The sequence below is a fragment of the Amphiprion ocellaris genome, chromosome 7 (assembly GCF_022539595.1).
Source record: "Amphiprion ocellaris isolate individual 3 ecotype Okinawa chromosome 7, ASM2253959v1, whole genome shotgun sequence".
NCBI lineage: Eukaryota > Metazoa > Chordata > Actinopteri > Pomacentridae > Amphiprion > Amphiprion ocellaris.
In genome coordinates, this window is record NC_072772.1 from 4,816,413 (window position 1) to 4,835,994 (window position 19,582).

At 38.1% G+C, this 19,582-nt stretch overlaps 1 protein-coding gene across 1 annotated transcript; it reads left to right on the forward strand.

Moving 5' to 3' along the window:
• The first annotated feature begins 1,721 nt into the window (after nt 1-1,721).
• On the forward strand, nt 1,722-16,888 carry clptm1 (CLPTM1 regulator of GABA type A receptor forward trafficking). The gene is made up of 14 exons (XM_023263297.2): nt 1,722-1,855; nt 5,844-5,992; nt 8,050-8,173; nt 8,395-8,553; nt 8,752-8,869; nt 8,956-9,041; nt 9,888-10,008; nt 10,103-10,347; nt 10,900-10,993; nt 11,100-11,290; nt 11,454-11,549; nt 11,844-11,979; nt 13,689-13,856; nt 15,668-16,888. Exons 1-14 carry the CDS (start codon nt 1,805-1,807, stop codon nt 15,832-15,834), a joined length of 1,905 nt encoding a protein of 634 aa, XP_023119065.1. The 5' UTR covers nt 1,722-1,804; the 3' UTR covers nt 15,835-16,888.
• The last annotated feature ends 2,694 nt before the right edge of the window (nt 16,889-19,582 follow it).

Consider the following 19,582-nt stretch of genomic DNA (forward strand, 5'->3'; position numbering starts at 1 on the left):
AATGCAGAAGGTGTTGGGGAGGTGACATTTATAGATGAATCTCTGTGGATACCAAAATAGTGATTGACAAGTTGACTGTCAGTCTCCAAAGAAGCTTGGCAGAAGATGAATGTTCCAGCAGGATAACGATCTAAAGCAAACTGCCAAAATCACAGAAGAGTTTCTAAAGAAGAAAAAAATGATCTGCACAAATATGCTGCCTGTCTTGAATCCAGTAGAACACATTTGGAGTATTTTAAAGAGAAGGGTAGAGCAACACAACCCCTTCAGCATGAAGAAGCTGGATAAAATAGTTTCCGATGAATGACACAACATTTCTCCACACATTTTCCCTCCATGCTGATTGTGTTATTAAAAATAAAGTTGGACTCATGTAGAGAAAAGATGTGGACCTCACTAATGACTCTTCCTACTGTGGGGCCTGTATTTTTAATACAGTATATCAGAATTATTAGTTTTTAATTTACACAAGAGCCAATACCCTACTGTTAAACTTAGAAGTAATGCAGTTATTGAGATTTGATGCAAATTTATCATTTTTAAGTGATACTGCAAAGACGTGCGCTCACTTTGGTTGTATACTGTGTTTAATTCCTCTTTCTAAAAAATGTACTTTTCTTTTATAAAGACATACCAGCAGGAAACGTTACAAAGCTAGATATAAAATTGGAGAGGTTTCAATCAACTAGCAGACCGAGATAGTTGTCATTTCAGCTGACAAACTCCATGCCTGTCGGTTTAAAACACTGCACATTGTTTGACACATCATTGTGGATTTCTAGTGCTAAATCTGTTTCAGCCACCAGCATAAACTGCAGATGTGTCATGCCTCAAAAGGAAGGTAGATGAGGGTAGCAATAGTTAGTAACTGACCACTGCACCAATGTGTAGTTATGTCAAAGAGTTCAAAAATATGGATGCTTTTACATGTAGATGTAATTAAAACATCACAGTACCATAGGAGTTACAAAGTTTTATCATTAACACTTTCTTTGTATCTCTATGTTGAATGTTGCAAACAGTTTGGGCATTAATTGTAAAAAGACATGCCTCCGGCTTATGACATCATCTTCATTTGCAGGCCAAAAACAACTGCAAAATAAAACTGTTTCTAACAGTTGTTGAGAAAAATGTTTTTTTTAGATTGTCGAGGAGAGAGGTGTATTTCTGTGAAGTACAAGAATATGCTAAATAATTCATAGTATAGCAGACTTTATGATTATTTATTTGAACTAATTAATAGACTCATCATTTCAGCTTTAGTCATTTAGAATTTCTGTTTCTTGCAGCAGTTTACAGCATGAATGTCTTGCTTATTGTGCAATGTTAAAGCAAATACCTGCTGGTTCAACTTAGTTATTCAACTAAGGGGTAATGCAGTTATTGAGAGGTTAAATGATTTTTGAATAATCTGACATTTCAGTGATACTGCACACAGATAAAGTTTTACACACTTTGTCTTAGTATTTGCCCATGCAGTGACCTGAATGTGAAGGTTAAAACATAGGTTCTGTTTACAGTTTGTTGGTTTGTTGCTATAATTAAACACCAAGTACATTTTCCATTTTCCCTGCTTGGACAGCTTTCATTTTATGACTACACGACGCGCGACTAAGCAGTGTTTCATGCAGTTTCGTCAGCCTTGTCACAAAAAAGCAGCTTACAATATTTATCACATTTCTCCCCTGACTCCCCTGAAGACACACGTCACTCCGATGACGCTGCTGCAGACCTCTCGCGAGAGAACGCGCAGCTTCCCAGCCAGCAGTGTGGTGTGGTGTGTGCGCGATAGAGACGAGGAAAGATGGCGACGCAGGAGAGCGAAGCAGCTAAAGCTACCGTGAGGAACGGCGAGGTAAAAATGAATGACACTCTCGTTGCCGTTTTTTGCCTTTCGCGTCCAGGGGATGGGGGCCGGTTTGTTCGGTCGAACGTTTCCTACGGGACCGTTAACGTTTAAACGTGTAGCCATCGATACACGAGCCTCAGTGACGTTGTCAGTGCCGGTTGGTTTTAAAACGACCCCCTCCTGCCGTTAACGAGAAATCCTGGCTGTACGGAGGGACGGCGGCGTTAACGGTGAAATCTCACCTGAACACACACGGTAACGTTAAACTGACCGGATAATTAGCTGGCAAAGAGTGTGTTGGTGTGAGCCGGCTGACTGCTGCAGTGTGTCAGCTCGCTATCACAAGGCCTGAACCTGAACAGCGCAGCTTGGCTTCACTAACCAGGCCAGTCTGAAGCAGCTCACACTCACAGTTCCCACCTCAGATTTGGTATTTTCACCTGCTTTTTACTTAAAGTCATTGCAGGGAAAACCTATTGTTCAACATGTCTTTCCTAACTCCCACAGAAGAGGGGTTTCCTGACAGGTTGGATGAATCAGGTGTAGCTGTCGTCAGTGTAAGAGCTTCAATACAAGGCAACTGGACTTCTTTTTGTGTTTCGTATAGATCTTTAACCTCTCATCCAAGAGGCTTCTTCGGTTCTGCTCTTTGCTACAGCTTTAATGTCTGAGGAATCCTCTTGAATGTTAGGGGAAACCTCCTCAAGCACCAAAAAGAGAAGTCCAGTTCTTTTTACTGATTCTGTTAGGATTATAATGACCTTGTCGACTAAGAATCTACACAGACATCTATTGTCAAATGTAGAAGAAGCTTTGACCTTGTGATTTTAGGAGCTGCTTCAGATTTGTAGCTATCTGGCAATTGTTTTCCGGAGTGACAAATGCTTATCACAAGTTAACAGAGGTCATCATGAATCATCACTCTTCAGAGGCAAACCGCCGGACTCCTCTGTGCTCAAGCCTCAAATCCACAAAAACACAGTCACAGAAATATTATGACAACAAGACAGTGAAGTCGTAGCAAATTACAAATCTTGACTCTGTAGACAGACCGAGACAGTCAGTGATTGCTCAATGAAGTGATTCAGGACAGGACATAACTTCAGGATTGCTCTTTTAGGTTTCTTTTTTAATGGTTTCAGTTTTATATCTACAATAATTTTACTCCCACTTTATGTCTCTAATGTGTTGTCATAATGTTGAAGTGCAGACCTGAGAGAACAAATTTTTAACTTAGCTTTAAAGGCATTGCAAGTTGCTTCAAAGTGCCTTACAGTAGAGCTCAGCGATTTGGAAATTATATTTAATTGCCATAATTCTAACAAATATTTTGAATTTGCAATATATGTTTTTAAAGCTTCATCTCAATATTTATTGTTTCAAAGATTTAAAACATATCATAGATCACTACCACATGAGACGCCATCAAAATGAAGTGCTGTCTATTCTAATGCAGGGATGATAGCTTAAAGATACCAACTGCATGAAACATGTATTTGTCATGTTTCTTAAATGACATAGGAGACAGAACAGTTATAGCAAAAGCTGTAACTGTTCAGCTAAATACAGTAAAAATAAGAATAATTTTTAAAAATTCAGAAAATAATAGGACATGTCTGCAAGCTGTCTTTGACATGGAAGCATTCAGGGTATTCATGGTCCCAATGCAGCATCTAAATATTGCACATTCTGCAGTAAAGTTAAATAATGTAATAATAATGCAGTAACAGTGATTTTATTTTGAAATCACCCAATTGTTCAGCCCTATCTTACAACAATCTTGGTTTTAAAAAAAAGCTGCAAATTGACAAATAGGTTATGTATTTGTGTTGTTCAGGGAACAGAAGAATCCCTTCAGAGATCAGTTAAATGTTAAAACTTTTTGCCTTTTTATTTTTACAGCTTGTCTGGGATTTATGTTCCAGAAAAAGAGATGCTTATCTCTGTGCTTCATATTTAATATGAACACACATGTGGCAGAAACTAGGGCAAGGATGCAACATGCACTGAGTGTCTCTTTTGTAATAAAATTGCTCTGTCAGGATAAATGCGCTATTAGTTTTAGAGGGAGCACTTACGTTGCTCTTGAGGCCCAGTGCTGTTGAGGAAGAGTTCTGGGATGATAATAAGCGGGAGGGAGGACAGTAAGTGGAGAGTAGCCAGGTATAACCACAGGTGTTTGCTCTGCTTTTCATTCTCTCAGTTTGGACTTCATTTTCTGCTTTCTGTAATTGTGTTGACAGTGTCAGTAGTCACCATGCCAAAGCTCCTTAAGTTTTTCTTGTACTACATGTCCACTAAATATGAGAACATGGCCTTGACTGTTGGCAAATTTGTATTATAGCACAGATTCAGTGTTTTTCGTAGCCTTATTTATTGCATTTTATTGCATTGCTCTGTATCACCTGTAGCAGATAGTGTCACCACATGTGGCAAACATTACCAGAATAATCTCAACTTCTCTGTGAACAAGTGACTTATCTGAACTTTTTCCTCTCTTAATGCCAAACACAGTGACAGGCCGGTGTGAAGCATTTACTCTGAACCCTGACGAGGTGGTTAATTGTTAATCCTTGTTCAGAGTGTGTTGATTGTAAATTACTATCTTGACCTGAAAGAGATGACCTGTTTCTGTTTTTGAGGATCTTGGTAATCTGTCAGTGTCCTGGTTATTGCATTGGTCCGTGCAGGAGACAGACATCATGTCTCTCATAATAGAATTGCTCCTATATGTTGTAAAGGAACAGGACATTGCAGTGAAAATCTAATTTTGAGCCACTTCATGGCTTTGAAATCATGTGTCTGCTCATCACAAACCTTTACATTTTAGGGTTTACTCATTCTAAGTCTTACTGGCGCCCTAATAAATGATAATAACCAGCTTAAACAGAAAATATTTTTCAGCCTCAAGTGTTGATTGTTTCTAGGGGCCAGCCGCTGGTCTCCCTTGTGTTGGTGACAACAGGGGAGATTAGATGTTTAGATAGTGAATGAGTCTCATGACTTGGCATGTGCTTGTCCATTGTGTCACTTGAATAGAATGTGGCTTTGCTGGAAGGGTGGGGGGGTTACATGGACACGCTGAAGCTCAGAGGGGTGAAAAATGCATTAAAGAACCAACTAATGATAGATTTTATCGATCAAGTGACTCTGACTCGGCGTAGCGATGCTCACATGATTTTGATCATTATAAAAGTTATTTAATCTGCCAAAGCTGCAAAGGCCCAATAAAGCCAGTGGGTCATGATGGTTAAATAGTTGCCTGTCAATGTTAGTTTTCACAGACTGATTGATCTACGCAATTTCACATTTGTCTCCATTTGGGTGCCATTTGTTTGCACTTGTCACATTCAGATGTCCTGTGATTTGTAATGATTGTAGAGCTGCAACAATTGCGGTTTTCTTTTCATTCGTGAATTTATTTTTCTCTTTATTCTGTGTAAACATTTAGTCTATAAAATATCAGAAATTGTTTAAAATTCCTCTCTTAGTTTTTCATTTCCTCGTGTGTTCAATTTACAGTTACATAAAGGAAGAAAAATAGTAAGTCCTCATATTTGAGAAGCCACTGCTAGAGAATGTTTGGCATTTTTGCCTCATGTGAATCAACTGATTATTAAAGTGGTTGTGGTTGAGCTTTCAAATCTTTGATGTCTATTCCTTGCAAAATATCTGCTAAAATTTTGTGGAAAGCTATTTTTACTTGACCTAAGCACATCACTAAGTGACAGAGCTGACATTTTTATTTATTAAAGCTGAAGACTGAAAATGAGTCAGTCCATTCTTAATTAAATCATTATATCACCACCTTGGGCTTTTAACGAAGTACGGTGGCCACATTGGTCTTGGAGTAGATGAATGGCTCCTTTTTACTTCCAGAGAAGCTGCTCCTTTGCTTTTAATATACTTCATTACATGGTAATACTGCTGTGTCGTCATTGTAACTTTTCTTTGACTACACTGACCATGTTTCTATGTCTGTGTTTGGCTGTAGGTGAGCAGCAATGGAACTGCTGCAGCAACAGATGGCCAGGCTGTGCAGACAGCTGAAAATGCACAGGACCCTCAGCAGCAGCAGCAACAGCAACAGCAGCAGCAACAAGCACCTAATGCATGGCAGGTCATTAAGGGAGTCCTCTTCAGGTGAGTTTCTGTTTTGCTTTTTGTTTTTAACCTGGCTCGGGCTGTTGTTACAGAGACCCAACCCACACATACAGGCTTCTACCTATGCTAAGGGTGTAATAATTAACATAAGAGTTAGGCGCCATAGTCCAAACAGGAAACAGTATGCTGAGCCGCTGCTGAAGTTCATACTGTACAGAGGTTACAGTCTGCTTCTGTTTACTGTTTTGTCAACCTTTTTGTGGAAACTGTAGTATAAAAGAGCAAGACAAGAATGTTTATTGATGGATTTCCATTTCTGTTTTGGTGAAGTCTTCAAAGAAAACGTGTTGCAGGACTTGATGGTCTGACAAGGGTCAAATCTGCTAACAGATATCTTAGTGTTTTTATAGGGCTGAAAAGTCCATCACAATAAAAATGTTTTATGTCAGTTGATACACCCCGACAATTACAACAGTTTTTTTTTAAATGATCTGTTTTTATTTATAAAGGCCAGGAGATAACAGGTTTATCTTGAATTTAACCACTTGGCTTTTTTTTAATCACTTCAACTTATTTATCAGGGTACGTGGTTAATAAATTTGTTGTGTTATCACCCAGGTCTACATTTACTTATTGTTCAGTGCTTTGCTGTATTCAGTTTTTCCATCAAGTACTACTCTCTGACTGTAGTGATGAACTCAAAAATCCTGCCAGCCACTTCTACTCGCTATCAAGGACATTTTGGTTCACAGACTTTTCATCACTTAAATTTCACAAAAACACTGATACCAAAAAAAGCGAGTACATGTCATCATCAATGTGAAGGTCTTGTTTTGGTTCTTTCACAGCCAAAATTCCGATCTCATGCACCTACGTTGGGTGCAAAAGCTTTGTAGTGTTTCTTGACTGTGGTGAAAGTACTGCTGTAGATTTCAATAGTTTCAGTCAGTTTTGGAGGGATATGTTCCTGTATAACCAAAATGTACCTCAGAAGCAGGGCTTTTTTTTTTTTTAATTTGCAAAGCACAAGCGTGTTTGGAGCTGAAACAAGTGTAGGACTTTTTGGCACCTACTGTGAATAACAGCCCATGGTTGGTGTTCCTTCCTGAGGCAAGCAGTTATGTTGCCAGCCAATCAGCAATAGCTCAAGTAAAAGAACAGGTTCATTTACTAGATCAAAAAGATTATATTGCATTAACTATTTAAAATCCCAGCCTTTGGCGCTGAACATTTTAGTAAATTTTGGGATTCAGATTTGGAAAAGCATATGTGCTGGAAAAGTTCATCATCTTTCATTAGTAATAATTTCTGCTTCCAGCTGTAATGTAAAATTATGGGACCAGGAACAAATGTGTGCTGAAATAAAGTAAAAATGAGTATATAGTATAGAACAATATGTATAATGAGCAACTTAAAACCTGGTTGCATCCATCACAAACTTTTTTTAAGACAACAATGTCATATTTATGACAACAGACCTCAAAAGTAGGAGTTCACAAGAAATGTTTATCGGCAGTCCAAGTGTGAATAGATGAATCTGTGATTTGTAGAATCTAGCAGTGGCCAGTTTGCTTAGCTGTGATCAAGTATAGTTTTTACTGTCTGCCAGTAGGTGGAGTAGGCAGTAGCTGTGGCTAAACACAGATGCAAATTTTCACTGGGCTATATTAGATCATTGTGAACTGAGGAATACCAAACACAGATCTTCTTTAGTGACTATGACTAACACACAAAGACAGTTTGAAAGTTAGGTACAAATTAAAGATTTATCAGTTCATTTTTTAAAAAATTGCAATATTGTGTCTGTCTGCCACAGAAATTGTAGTTGTTTCACTTGTAAATTTTAGTTGTAGTTTAACTCTCCTGGAGCAGCTCTTTACATCTCAAGAGAAAGGGTCAAAACAAAGCACTTCTCAGGATGTTTATGCTAGCGTACCCAGTACGTGTCCATTTACATCTGCCAGTAATCAGATATATGTCTCCTTCCTCTACTCGTTCATAATTTAGTTCTTTTTATTGTGTGTTTTCCCTCTTTGACTGTAATTCCTTATGGATTAAATCAGTTTTTTTCTCTAACTCTGCGCTCGTTCCTCCAGAATCTTCATAATCTGGGCAATCAGTAGCTGGTTCCGCCGAGGACCGTCCACTCCTGACCCCAACACACCAGCCGGTGCCCCCAGGGTACCCAGTCGAAACCTCTTCACCAAAGACACCCTCATGGTACTACCCCTCTTCATAAAATCCCAACAGATTGCTTTCTGCATTGCCAGCTGTTTTAGAACTGAATTAAACGACTTCATTCATAAACACCTCTTTTACTCTGATCCTCTCAAGTATTTAGACAGCGAACTAGTGTTATCTCTCCCCGTCAGACGGACTGGCTCGTTCCCTCCTGACACTGTAATATCATAAAGATCTTTATTTTCTCACCATGCCTGCAGGACCTGTACGTGTACGTGTCCCAGGAGGAGGTGTTCTCCGACTTCAACAACACAGATGCCCTGTTCTGGTTCCACAGGGACCTGGTCTATGGAGACTGGACCACAGGGGAGGATGGTGACGGCTGCTATCAGCATTATAAAGAGATGGACATCCCCGAGGTGAGGATGACTGAGGATGGAGGGGAGGTGTGACAGGCAGTAGTTGGTTGGATGGTTGAGGAGGCATTTGTTTAGAAATTCAGGCAGATGTTGGTAAAGAGCATGAATGACCAGTTAGTAATGAAATTTACAGATTTGAGATGTAGATGTGTGTTTGTGTGAAACTTTAAACACTTCTTATTTGGTGTGTGGTTGCAGAAGGTACAGCAGAACGGGTCGCTCTACATACACGTCTACTTCACTAAAAGTGGATTTCACCCAGACCCCAAACGCAAGGGGCAGTATCGTAGACTGGCAACAGTTCATGCAACACGAAGTAAGCACATGTAGAATACGCACACATTGTATACAGTAATATCTGATCATTGCAAAATGTTAACCTTTACTGTTTTACTCTTTCAGTGATGAATAAATTCAAGCGAAGAAAGTTTCAGAAGACCAAGAATCTGCTTACAGGAGAGACAGAAGCAGATCCAGAGATGATTAAGGTTAGTTTTGTTATTTTCTCAGTGTTTTAGGTGAAATGTAGTGTATTATAATATGAACAGAGTCAACTATAGAAAGATTCATAGTTGGGCTTCCTATTAGTCTGACCTTCCCCAGTTGTTTAAAGTAGTTTTCATTGTAGAGCAGAAGACAGCAGGATTGCCTTCTTGATACAGGTGTCTGATCAGGCATGAATTACTGTCATTGATTTAAAATAGATTTACTACCAGTTTTGTCTTCATGGTTTGTTTGAAGTTGTTCCTCACAAGAAACCTTTTAAGACTAAAATTTATGTGGCATCAGGGGACAAATCTGATGATTATGAAAAGATTGAAGCCCATTTGTGGAAAAAGATCCTCAGAAGAAATTTTAAAAAAGCAATACAAAGCTTTGTTCTCAGTTTGAACTAATGGTACACTATTATTAGTAGATTCACTTTTTTTTCTATTATAATTAGTTAATGTATTTGCTGTTAGTTGTTCTTGCGTATGTGTATATTGTACACATATATTTAAAATGATTAAATATAATTTAAAAAACTGCATTAATGTCCAAATAGATGTTGTAGAAACACCTCTTGGAGGAGATCATGAAAAAGGTTGTATGTAAACCAAGGTCATTTTCATATTGAAATTTCTTAAAATCATTTTGAAAGAATATTAGGTAGACTTACTGGATTTAACATTGTATTCATCTAATCATCAGTGGAGAAGATCATTGTAACATTGGGCTAAAATATAATGTCGCTGAAGTGGTTCCTGGCATCCTATCTCAGATCTGAAACCTCTCTGTGCAGAAATTGATGCAGTTCATCACTGACATGTCTAATCAACTGTGTTTCCTCACAGCGGGCAGAGAGCCACGGTCCAGTGGAGATTATCTCACACTGGCACCCCAACCTCACCATCAACATGGTAGATGATCACACAGCCTGGGTAAAAGGCTCTGTTCCTCCACCACTAGACCAGCGTGAGTTGCTTTAAATGTTTTTTTTTTTGTTGTTGTTTTTTTCTGAGGTTTCAGAGTCAAACCATTTCTACTCTTCCTCCCCGTCTAATACTAGATGTTAAGTTTGATGCAGTGAGTGGTGACTACTACCCTATTGTGTACTTCAACGACTACTGGAACCTTCAGAAGGACTACTATCCCATCAACGAGACCCTGACAAAGCTACCGCTGCGCCTCACCTACTGCCCACTGTCCTTGTGGCGCTGGCAGTTGTATGCTGCCCAGAACGCTCGCTCACCGTGGAATTTCCTTCCCGAGGACACCTACGAGCAGTCTGACGAAGACCAAGACTCTGTCAAGGTAAGTGGTCATGGATCATGAAGACAGAAAACTGAACTTTAGTGCATATTTGCATTTTGGTTTTTTCAGGTAGAGCTGCAACAATAATGGCTCTCATTTAGATACTTTTATTCGGATATATTGGAACAGTAAATGATTGGGTCAAATCTTTAATCAAGCATGATCAGTATGCTGTGTCACTTTTATTTAAATATGTCCATCATATGTTTTTTCATAGAAACTTATGTTGATCTTTATTCACACACAATTTGACTTTTGAGCTCCTCTGCTTTCTGGAAGATTATCTATGCTATGAACTGTATGAAATATGCACTTGCTGGTTAGCAGTGTACTTCGACCTCAGCGTCTGCAACTAAAATAACTTTTTAGTCATTATTTTTGTTGGCATAACAGTGCAGACAGGTGTGCTTAAGTTAAATATAAATGTCATAGAGTGGGCAGTGTCCTTGCTGGTTAGCTTAATGTAACCTTCTGCCTTTCTGATTAAACATAAAAATTGACATTCATGGTGTCACCTCTGTAACATGAGTTTAAAACACCATCTTTGTGTAGGTGGCCCTTTTGGAAACAAACCCGTACCTCCTGGGACTCACCATTGTTGTCTCCATTGTGCACAGCATCTTCGAGTTTCTTGCCTTTAAGAATGGTAAGATCCCAACAGCTGGTCCCTATTCAGGACTTCATTTAACAGAAGAATAGTTTGTACAGTGTCTGTCTACCTCAGCTTCACCTCGGTGCTTTCTTTTCCTCAGATATCCAGTTTTGGAACAGCAGACAGTCTCTAGAAGGTCTGTCAGTGCGTTCCATCATATTTGGAGTATTTCAGTCTCTAGTGGTGCTGCTGTACATACTGGACAATGAAACCAACTTTGTGGTGCAAGTCAGCGTCTTCATTGGTCTTCTCATTGACCTGTGGAAAATCACCAAGGTCATGGATGTCAGAGTGAGTCACACTTGTTTATTTTTCATGCACAGTTTTTAATAGTATTTACCCGAATCAGTTACATTTTAAAAAGCCAGATAGATTTTCCTGGCTTTGCTTTTCTTCTATTTTGTTGCTCCAAATGCAAACCTATGCTAACCCAGCATTTCTTGTCATACTCCAGTTGGACAGAGAGAACAAAATTGCAGGAGTGTTCCCAAGATTGGTATTCACAGACAAGTCAACGTATGTAGAGTCTTCAACCAAAATCTATGATGATGTAAGTTAAACCAGCACTCACATTTTAAACGTTGGACACATTCAGTGAACATGGCTTTCAAATCTACATTTAAGGACATTATAGTTTGTAACAGATGAAATACATCATTGAACTCGTCTCATCAAGTTAACAAAGGTTTTCTTGGTGGAAAAAGGCAATCTAAATGCACTTTTCTTGTCTGGACTGAATACAGTATCACAGTCATACAAATTAGCTATATTTTACTCAAGCCTATTATTTATTGCTGATAAAAATTGTAATGATAATTCCTTTTCTTTGTTTCCCTGCTCACAGATGGCCTTCAAGTACTTGTCGTGGCTGCTCTACCCTCTGTTTGGCTGCTATGCGGTCTATAGTTTATTGTACGTAGAGCACAAAGGCTGGTACTCATGGGTACTCAGCATGCTCTATGGCTTCTTGTTAACCTTTGGTAAGTTTGTCTCAAGCACTTATACACTGCACCACAAATCAATTTGTCATCTGTGTCCTTTTTGATGTAGGAACATTTATATGTCGAGCACAAAGGGGAGGAAAGAAGGAAATTGTGGAGAAGCGGATGGTTTTTCAGATTAGCAAGGAGCTTGATGATTTATTAGAATTTGTTCGTATATTAGACATGAAATCTTACTGAATTCACACAGTGCTGATGTTTCTCTTGTGGATCATATGCTTAACTAAAATGCAATAGATATACACTACTGTTCAAAAGTTTGAGGTCACTCAGAAATGCCCTTATTTTTGGAAAAATAGTTGTTTTTTTCAATGAGGATAACATTAATTAATCAGAAATCCAGTCTAGACACTGTAAATGTGGTAAATGACTATTCTAGCTGGAAATGGCTGATTTTTAACTCCTGTGTTCTAATGCTACATTGTGTTAGCTAATGGTGTTGAAAGGCTAATTGATGATTAGAAAACCCTTGTGCTGTTATGTTAGCACATGGATAAAAGTGGGAGTTTTCATGGAAAACATGAAACTGTCTGGGTGACCCCAAACTTTTGAATGGTAGTGTAAATTAATAAATTACAATAAGTCCCAAAAATGCCTAAGTGTTTTTAATTTAACCCTCCGGTTGTCCTCATTTACGGGCACCAAAAAATATTATTTCCTTGTCTCAAAAAAATCCAAAAATTCAGCAAAAAAATTCCCTAAATTTCTGAAAATTTGCAAAACCTTCAGGAAGAAAATTTCAATAATTCCTTAAAAGTTTCCCTTCAAAGTTTTGTTTTTTAAAAATAAATAAATAAATAAATAAATAAATTTGGCAAGAAAATTCTTGTAAATATTTTTCAAAAAATGAGCAAAAACTGATTACATTTTTATCAGTAAAACTTCTAATATTCTCTTAAGAACATTCACATAAAAATCAACCAAAATCCAGCGAAATTCGCTGGATTTTGGTTGATTTTTTTGTGAATGTTCTTAAGAAACATTTTTAACATTTCTTTTTTTCCACCCAAAAATTTTCAAAGATTTTCCAAAAATGCTGAAAATGTGGACATCAGAAGTTTCACTGTGAAAATATTTTTTTTTTCCACATTTTCAAACTTTAAAACGGGTCAATTTTGACCAACAGGTTAATATTAGTAAAATTTATCTTATAAAATATGAAACAAGTAGAAATTGAGCAAATGTTAGAAGTCTTACTTTAGAAAACTGTTTTTCAAAGCATAAATCAGAAAGATTTAGTTAACACTGATGATCATTTTAGATGAAGCGACAAACACATGCTGCGTGTGTTTTTGTTAACGTATCCCTAATGTACAGCATATTTTATTGTGCACCTCTTCACTTTCCCTGGAGCAATTATTGTATTGATTTAACTCTGCTGACACATTGCGTCCAGCAGATTTTGTATCTGTTGATTTAAATTTATTTTAAAGCCCAGAGATAAACCTGATTATTTTTGTCTCTCTTGATTTGTCTGTCTGAGTGGCTGCACACACGGCTAATGTTTTCATACTTGCATCATGGTTACGTACCCAATTCCCAATAGCTTCTGCTAATGTGCTGTGTATTAATAGACTTCACACGGATGCGCTCAGTCATGTTGCCTGCTGGCTAATTTACTGCCTGTGGTGTAGAAATTGTTTTCTATTATCTCACCAGCTCCTTCCTTTCTCTATTTTGGTCTTCAGGTTTCATTACAATGACACCACAGCTATTCATCAACTACAAAATGAAATCTGTAGCCCACCTCCCGTGGAGGATGCTCACCTACAAGGCTCTCAATACTTTTATTGATGACCTGTTTGCCTTCGTCATCAAGATGCCCATGATGTACAGGATAGGATGCCTCAGAGATGGTACGTTCTCCCTCATCGAAATCTTTTGTGTTTCTTTTTGTAAATGTACTAGTATCAGAGAAAGTTAAATAATCAACTAAACCAACTGCATTTAACTTCCTCTGCCAACTTTGAAGAGGAGCGATTTTGAGTTTGTAGCTTGAAAATGATAAGCTGGGATGTGCAGTGTTTGCTGGAGGCAGTTTCAGGTTGAATTCATGGAACTTCATGAGCTCAGCATGGTGGTTCCTGAAGCGGGCAGACAGTTAATCTAGATTTTGATTTGTTATTTTTGTAAAAGAAGGACTGCTCTCCTTTCTTCTCCTTCTATTTTGATTTTGGCACACTGATCTAATTCTATCGTTTTACCAAATGTCCAAATTATCATTAGCCACTGACGTCTGCCACAGAATTAGTTACAATTAGTGCTCTAACTCCACCTAGTGTTAATACACTACATGTAATATATTTCCATAGTGTGCTTTGTTATCAGAAAATGTATCAGGGACTGTTTTTGTGTTATTACATATACATTGTAGTGAGGCTGATCGTTGTCTATGTAAACTCAATTCACAGATGTTGGTAGTTAACGCATCTACATGGAGTTGCATCATCAGAAAGTCTGTAATTAATCACAAACACTGCTATCACCAAAAACTTTTCCCGTTCTAATCCGTATTTTTTTCTTTATTTCTATGGCTTGATTTAAAGGTTTCCTTAGTTTTCAGTTCATTCTCATCTAGTGTAGTACACACAGGCTCACATGAGGTCACAGCAGTTATAAAAGCTTTCTTTTTCTCAGGGGTCATTGATATGTTAGTGAGGCAGCTTCAGAACTGATTTTCTGGAGTTTTGCTATTCTCACTAATGGATTTTGATATCTGTGGATCTTTACAGGTCTTTTACAAACTGTATTAGATGCACAACAACACAGGCTTCAAAGTCAAGTCTTTAGTAGATTTTATTAAATAGTTGAAGCAGCTGAAAAACCTGAGGGACTTCATGACACTTCCATGTGATATCGGAATTACTATTTTGATTGTAATTTTGATGAGGAAACTCAACATCTATGGAAGCTCTGATGTATCCATTTAAACACATAATGACACTGAATCATTTGAAAACTGCACGGTTTTGCTTCTGCCTCTTATTTAAATCCAAATTAAATTGGCTTCATTAGGCCATTTTCCAACTCGTGTGCTGTTTTAAGGTGACCCAAACCTTTGTCCATGTGTAGACTACTGGGATTGCCCCTGTAGAATCTCTTTCAAGGCTGTCTTAAGAGAGGGAAAAGGGTACTTACCCTGAAAAACTGCTGTGGGTGCCATTTTTCAGGCCTCTCTGGTTTGTTGTCAGGCAGAAGTCTTCTCTCTAACGTAATGTTCAGCATAAGTTCACTATATTGGTTCACATATCAAACCGTCCACTGTTGTGTTTTCCACATGCTCATAGAGCTGTAGTTACATCAAGCGGTTATTTGTTGTTGCTATGGCCCACTTAGAGATGACATTGTGGTGGAAGCTGTCAGATCCAGGCTTGAAGGGTAGTTTATAAGGCCGTTTCTGTAAATATTTTTGCCACCTCGCATCTACCAATGACATGAACGCTCCCCAGTTGAAAACAGGATTCCTAACTGTCTTTACCATCAATCTTGGTTGAATATATTGCACAGATTTTTACATGATTACCAAGCTAAAGGCTTGATTTGGGTCTTAAGACTACATCTAAGTACTCAAAGTCGTTTGCTACTTGATAACAAACGGTTAATGAGGGGACAATAAAGTTTAATTGTCCTTGTTTCCCACTGAACGTACCCGTTTCCTCTCCTGCAGATGTGGTGTTCTTCATCTACCTTTACCAGCGCTGGATCTATCGAGTCGATCCCAACAGGGTCAACGAGTTTGGTACTAGCGGAGTAGACCACTCTCAGAACAACACGGCGAATGCTGCCCCCGCCAGCATCACAGACAAACCAGAGGGGCAGAAGAAGAACGATTAAGCAGCAACACCACGCCCTTATCTTCCTCCACTGCTGGGGTGAAGAGGACTTGTGGAAATTAGGCGGGGAGGGGAGTCGTCGTTTAGCTGTCACGGACGCCGCTACAAAAAAAAAAAAAAATGCAGTTTAACTGTTCCCTCTGATTTCTGTGTGGATCCACAGAGAATCATATTCAGTGTAGACTTGGTAAATTCTTATTTCTGTTCCCCACCCATCCCTGCCCTCTCGTTTTGCAGTTCAAGTGAAGTAAAACAAAACGTGATGTACTGTATTCTGTATGATTTTTTTCAGAGGGTAACAATGTCTTGGAGTAGATGTTGGGAGGGGAACAGGTTGCAGTTATACTACTTTTTTTTTATACAGAGAAGAAAGAGGCCAAGTGCAACTTTTGTTCTTTGTGTAGATTCCTTGTGAATTTTTCTTTTCATTCCATGTGAGCAGCGTGTTTGGGGTTGCTTGGGAACTGGTGAGTTAGTGCTGGGGGAAACTGGAAAGATCCTGAGCCACAATGGAGGTTGAAGACGAGAGGTGGTGACTGGAGACGAGATGACCGACCCTGCAGGACACTACACACAAGACAATGACTACTACCCTCAATTTTAAACAAATGGTTAATGTTCTAAACTTGAACAGAAAAAAATAACAGCCTTGTTGGTATTAATATAAATATATTAATATTGTTAATGACTTAATTTTTGTTTTTCAGTCACTGAAGCATTCTTTTGTATGTCCTCAGACTGTACAGATTCTTGTTAATAATACCGATGTCCAAACTGTCTGGCAATAGATAATTTGGGAGTCTGATTTTTATTTCCCCCCTCCTCAGCTGGACGTCTGATTTTCAAATAGATTCAACTTCACGCTCCAAAATAAGATCATCTTGACAGACACAGCGACACACTCAGGTGTGTGCTGGAAGAATTACAGTGTCTCTTCTTTTTTGTTTTTTTAATTTTGAGTGCTGTAAATCCTGAAAGGAAGAGGGTTCCATGTTGGTACATATTACATTTTTCAGCATTCATGTTTATAGTAAAACTGTGTGATTTAAAATGTCTATGCAAAGCTTTTTTCAAATTTTTATTTCACTCCTTTTAGTTTTTGCTTTCCGGTCTGGGGTCAAGAACAATATTTTTGCATGAAACTATTTCACATTAGTTTCTATTGATGCTACAGGAAATACAGTTTTTGTGCTTACACAGCATCCACATTATTGAACTCTTTCGTCCTTGAGCTACAGATTGCAGCTTTATCATTGATTATTCTATCAATTATTTCTCACAGGGAGTCATTCATGTCTAGTGTGGCAGAAAATTGTGAATAAGAGCCTTGGCAGTTTCCCAGAACCCAAAGGGATGGCTCGAAGAGATTTAATATAAAAAGAAGCGGCAGAAAATACCGGCTGAAACCAGTAAATGTTTGAGTCACTTTCAAACAGGTTAATTATACAAATAGGAACCGTTAAGTCTAAAAAAAATAAGACAAAAGAATCCTGTTGCTGTGAATTAAACTTTCAGACTATAAGAGAGAAGACTTTAAAATACCACGAGGAATGCTTTTTACTTTACATGCAGCTTTAAAGCTGGTGCAGAAAACAGTGAATTTAGTGTTTGCTGTGACAGCCCTTACTCTATACCTACTTTTGTACAGAGTTTTTCAAGACATCTTGGAGTTTATTCAGTTTCTTGTGATCCTAAAACTTGCTCAGTGTGAACAGAGAAGCAGGTCCTACTAATGCTGGCAGGAAAAAAGTACCACTGGAAAAGCTGAGTCTGTTTTTGATAGTTTGTTGATCCTCAGACTGTGGGTGACTCTAGTTTCACACCTGAATTTGTGCTCTCCTTTATTATATGATTATTGTTCAGTAATAAAATCACTTGATGGCTACCAAATGATAAACGGCAGGCGTTTAAGATCTAGAACTGCTGCTTGTCATTGTGAAGCATCTGTGGGAGAACTGGCACCTTAATCTTGACTAAAATCTGACTATCAGGGTAACATGTGGCCCACGGGCTCTCAAACATGCTCAGACTTGTGAGTGTTAAAGGCCAAGCGTTGACCTTTGGTGACATGCAAATTGTGTGTTTATGAGCTGTGACTAAATTTAAATAGTTTCTAGATGATTAAAGGGATTTAATAACCAAAAAAAGCTACAACAATTTAACAAATTCCCAGAACAAATGCAGTTCTTCTTTCCTGTCTTGTTAAACATCTCCCATGAGAAATGCTGCCTTCACTATCTTCAGAGCCCAGTAAGTCACACTGACTGATCATCTACTGACTGCTATTTGCACTTTAATATGGATACAGGTATGTGGCACCAGAAACTGACTTTGAATCACATAATTATGATTATTTCAACTTGAATAAATATTTTTAAAAGTTCATTTAAATTCCATAAGATGAAAGTGAATTTGGGTCACACTATTTGAAATGCTCAACTTGAATAATTGTATCAAAGAGTTTAATTTATATGATTGAAATTAATTTCAGTCACGTGTTAAGTTTTCAAAATTCAAATTCAGTTCTTGTAATGCCAATTCAATGTTTTGACACAGCTGTTGAGCAGTTAGAGTAATATGATTGACTTTCAGTTTCTAGTTAAAGACTTCTGTTTAGATAAACTGTTCAGATTCAGAGTTGCGGACCTTATTTTTCTCACAGCTGCAGCTTTCTTGTCACTCACACGATCTTCTTCCACACGTTGTTTTTAGCCTGTTATCTGCTGAGTCACTGCTTCCTCTAAATGCTCCAATTTCGCTTTCCGTTTCCTTTAAGTCGTCAGTTCTCTGTTAGAGCAGCAGGTGTCGCTGCTGCGCCTCGTCACTCACCAAAGTGTCGCAGTTTGACTTTAAGGTTCTGAAGTCAGCTTCTCGTTTGTATTTAAGGGTAAAGTTAAGGGAAACTATTTGCAGCACTGAGCGACCAGTTTCTACATTTTAATGTGAGGATTTATAGTGTAAACCTGCACTGATGACTGAAACCTCTTCTATCAAGGAAAATACAACCAAAAGGGACATCTGGACCAGGTTTAAAACCACTATATTCTGCTTAAATTGGACTAGACAGTGGCTAAAGAGTCTTTAAACACTGTTTTAAAGACACAAACACAAACTGTGGCTCAGCAAAACTTCTTGTAAAAATGCAAACCAATGGGATTTCACAGTTTTTTTGTTTGTTTGTTTGTTTTGCATTGGGACCACATTAGACCAGGTCCAGATCTAACACCACAATATATATAGACAGGTCATATCTGGACTAGATCCTCCTAGAGGATAAAGAACCATTATTGCATTAATGAAAACCAAAAATAGGAGTGTTACAGGTTCTTTTCAACATCCTGACAACATTAGACTTGGTCCAGATTGAAAATCTCTACGTGTAATCTAAATTTTTTCCCATTTTTACAATAAGAAACTGTGTTTTAAAGAGTCTGTAGCCTCTTTGCCATCTTCAGGTCAAGATTTGGCCTGTCTAAGTACACAGGGTTTAGAGTGGAACCTAGTCTAGAAATTCCCATGTTTTGCCTTTTTACAAATTTAAGGAAGTTATAATAAACCACAGGATGCTAAAAAAAAAAAAAAAAACACTTTGTCCTCTCTGAGACTCTCTGGCCTGACTTGACCAGTCTATATATAACTACATAAAGAGGTTTTAGATCTGGACCGGGTCTAGTCTGGTCTACATTGTTGAGATAGAAGACAAACTACTTCTCTCCAATTAAGCTGTTTATTTTCTAAATATCAGTGTC

What these genes read in the sequence shown, in the direction of transcription:
- clptm1 (XM_023263297.2), top strand. Translation starts at nt 1,805, where the DNA reads ATGGCGACGCAGGAGAGCGAAGCAGCTAAAGCTACCGTGAGGAACGGC. An exon ending in TCACCAAAGACACCCTCATG is followed by an intron (nt 8,174 to 8,394) that starts GTACTACCCCTC and finishes CCATGCCTGCAG; the next exon opens with GACCTGTACGTGTACGTGTC. An exon ending in CAACCAAAATCTATGATGAT is followed by an intron (nt 11,550 to 11,843) that starts GTAAGTTAAACC and finishes CCCTGCTCACAG; the next exon opens with ATGGCCTTCAAGTACTTGTC.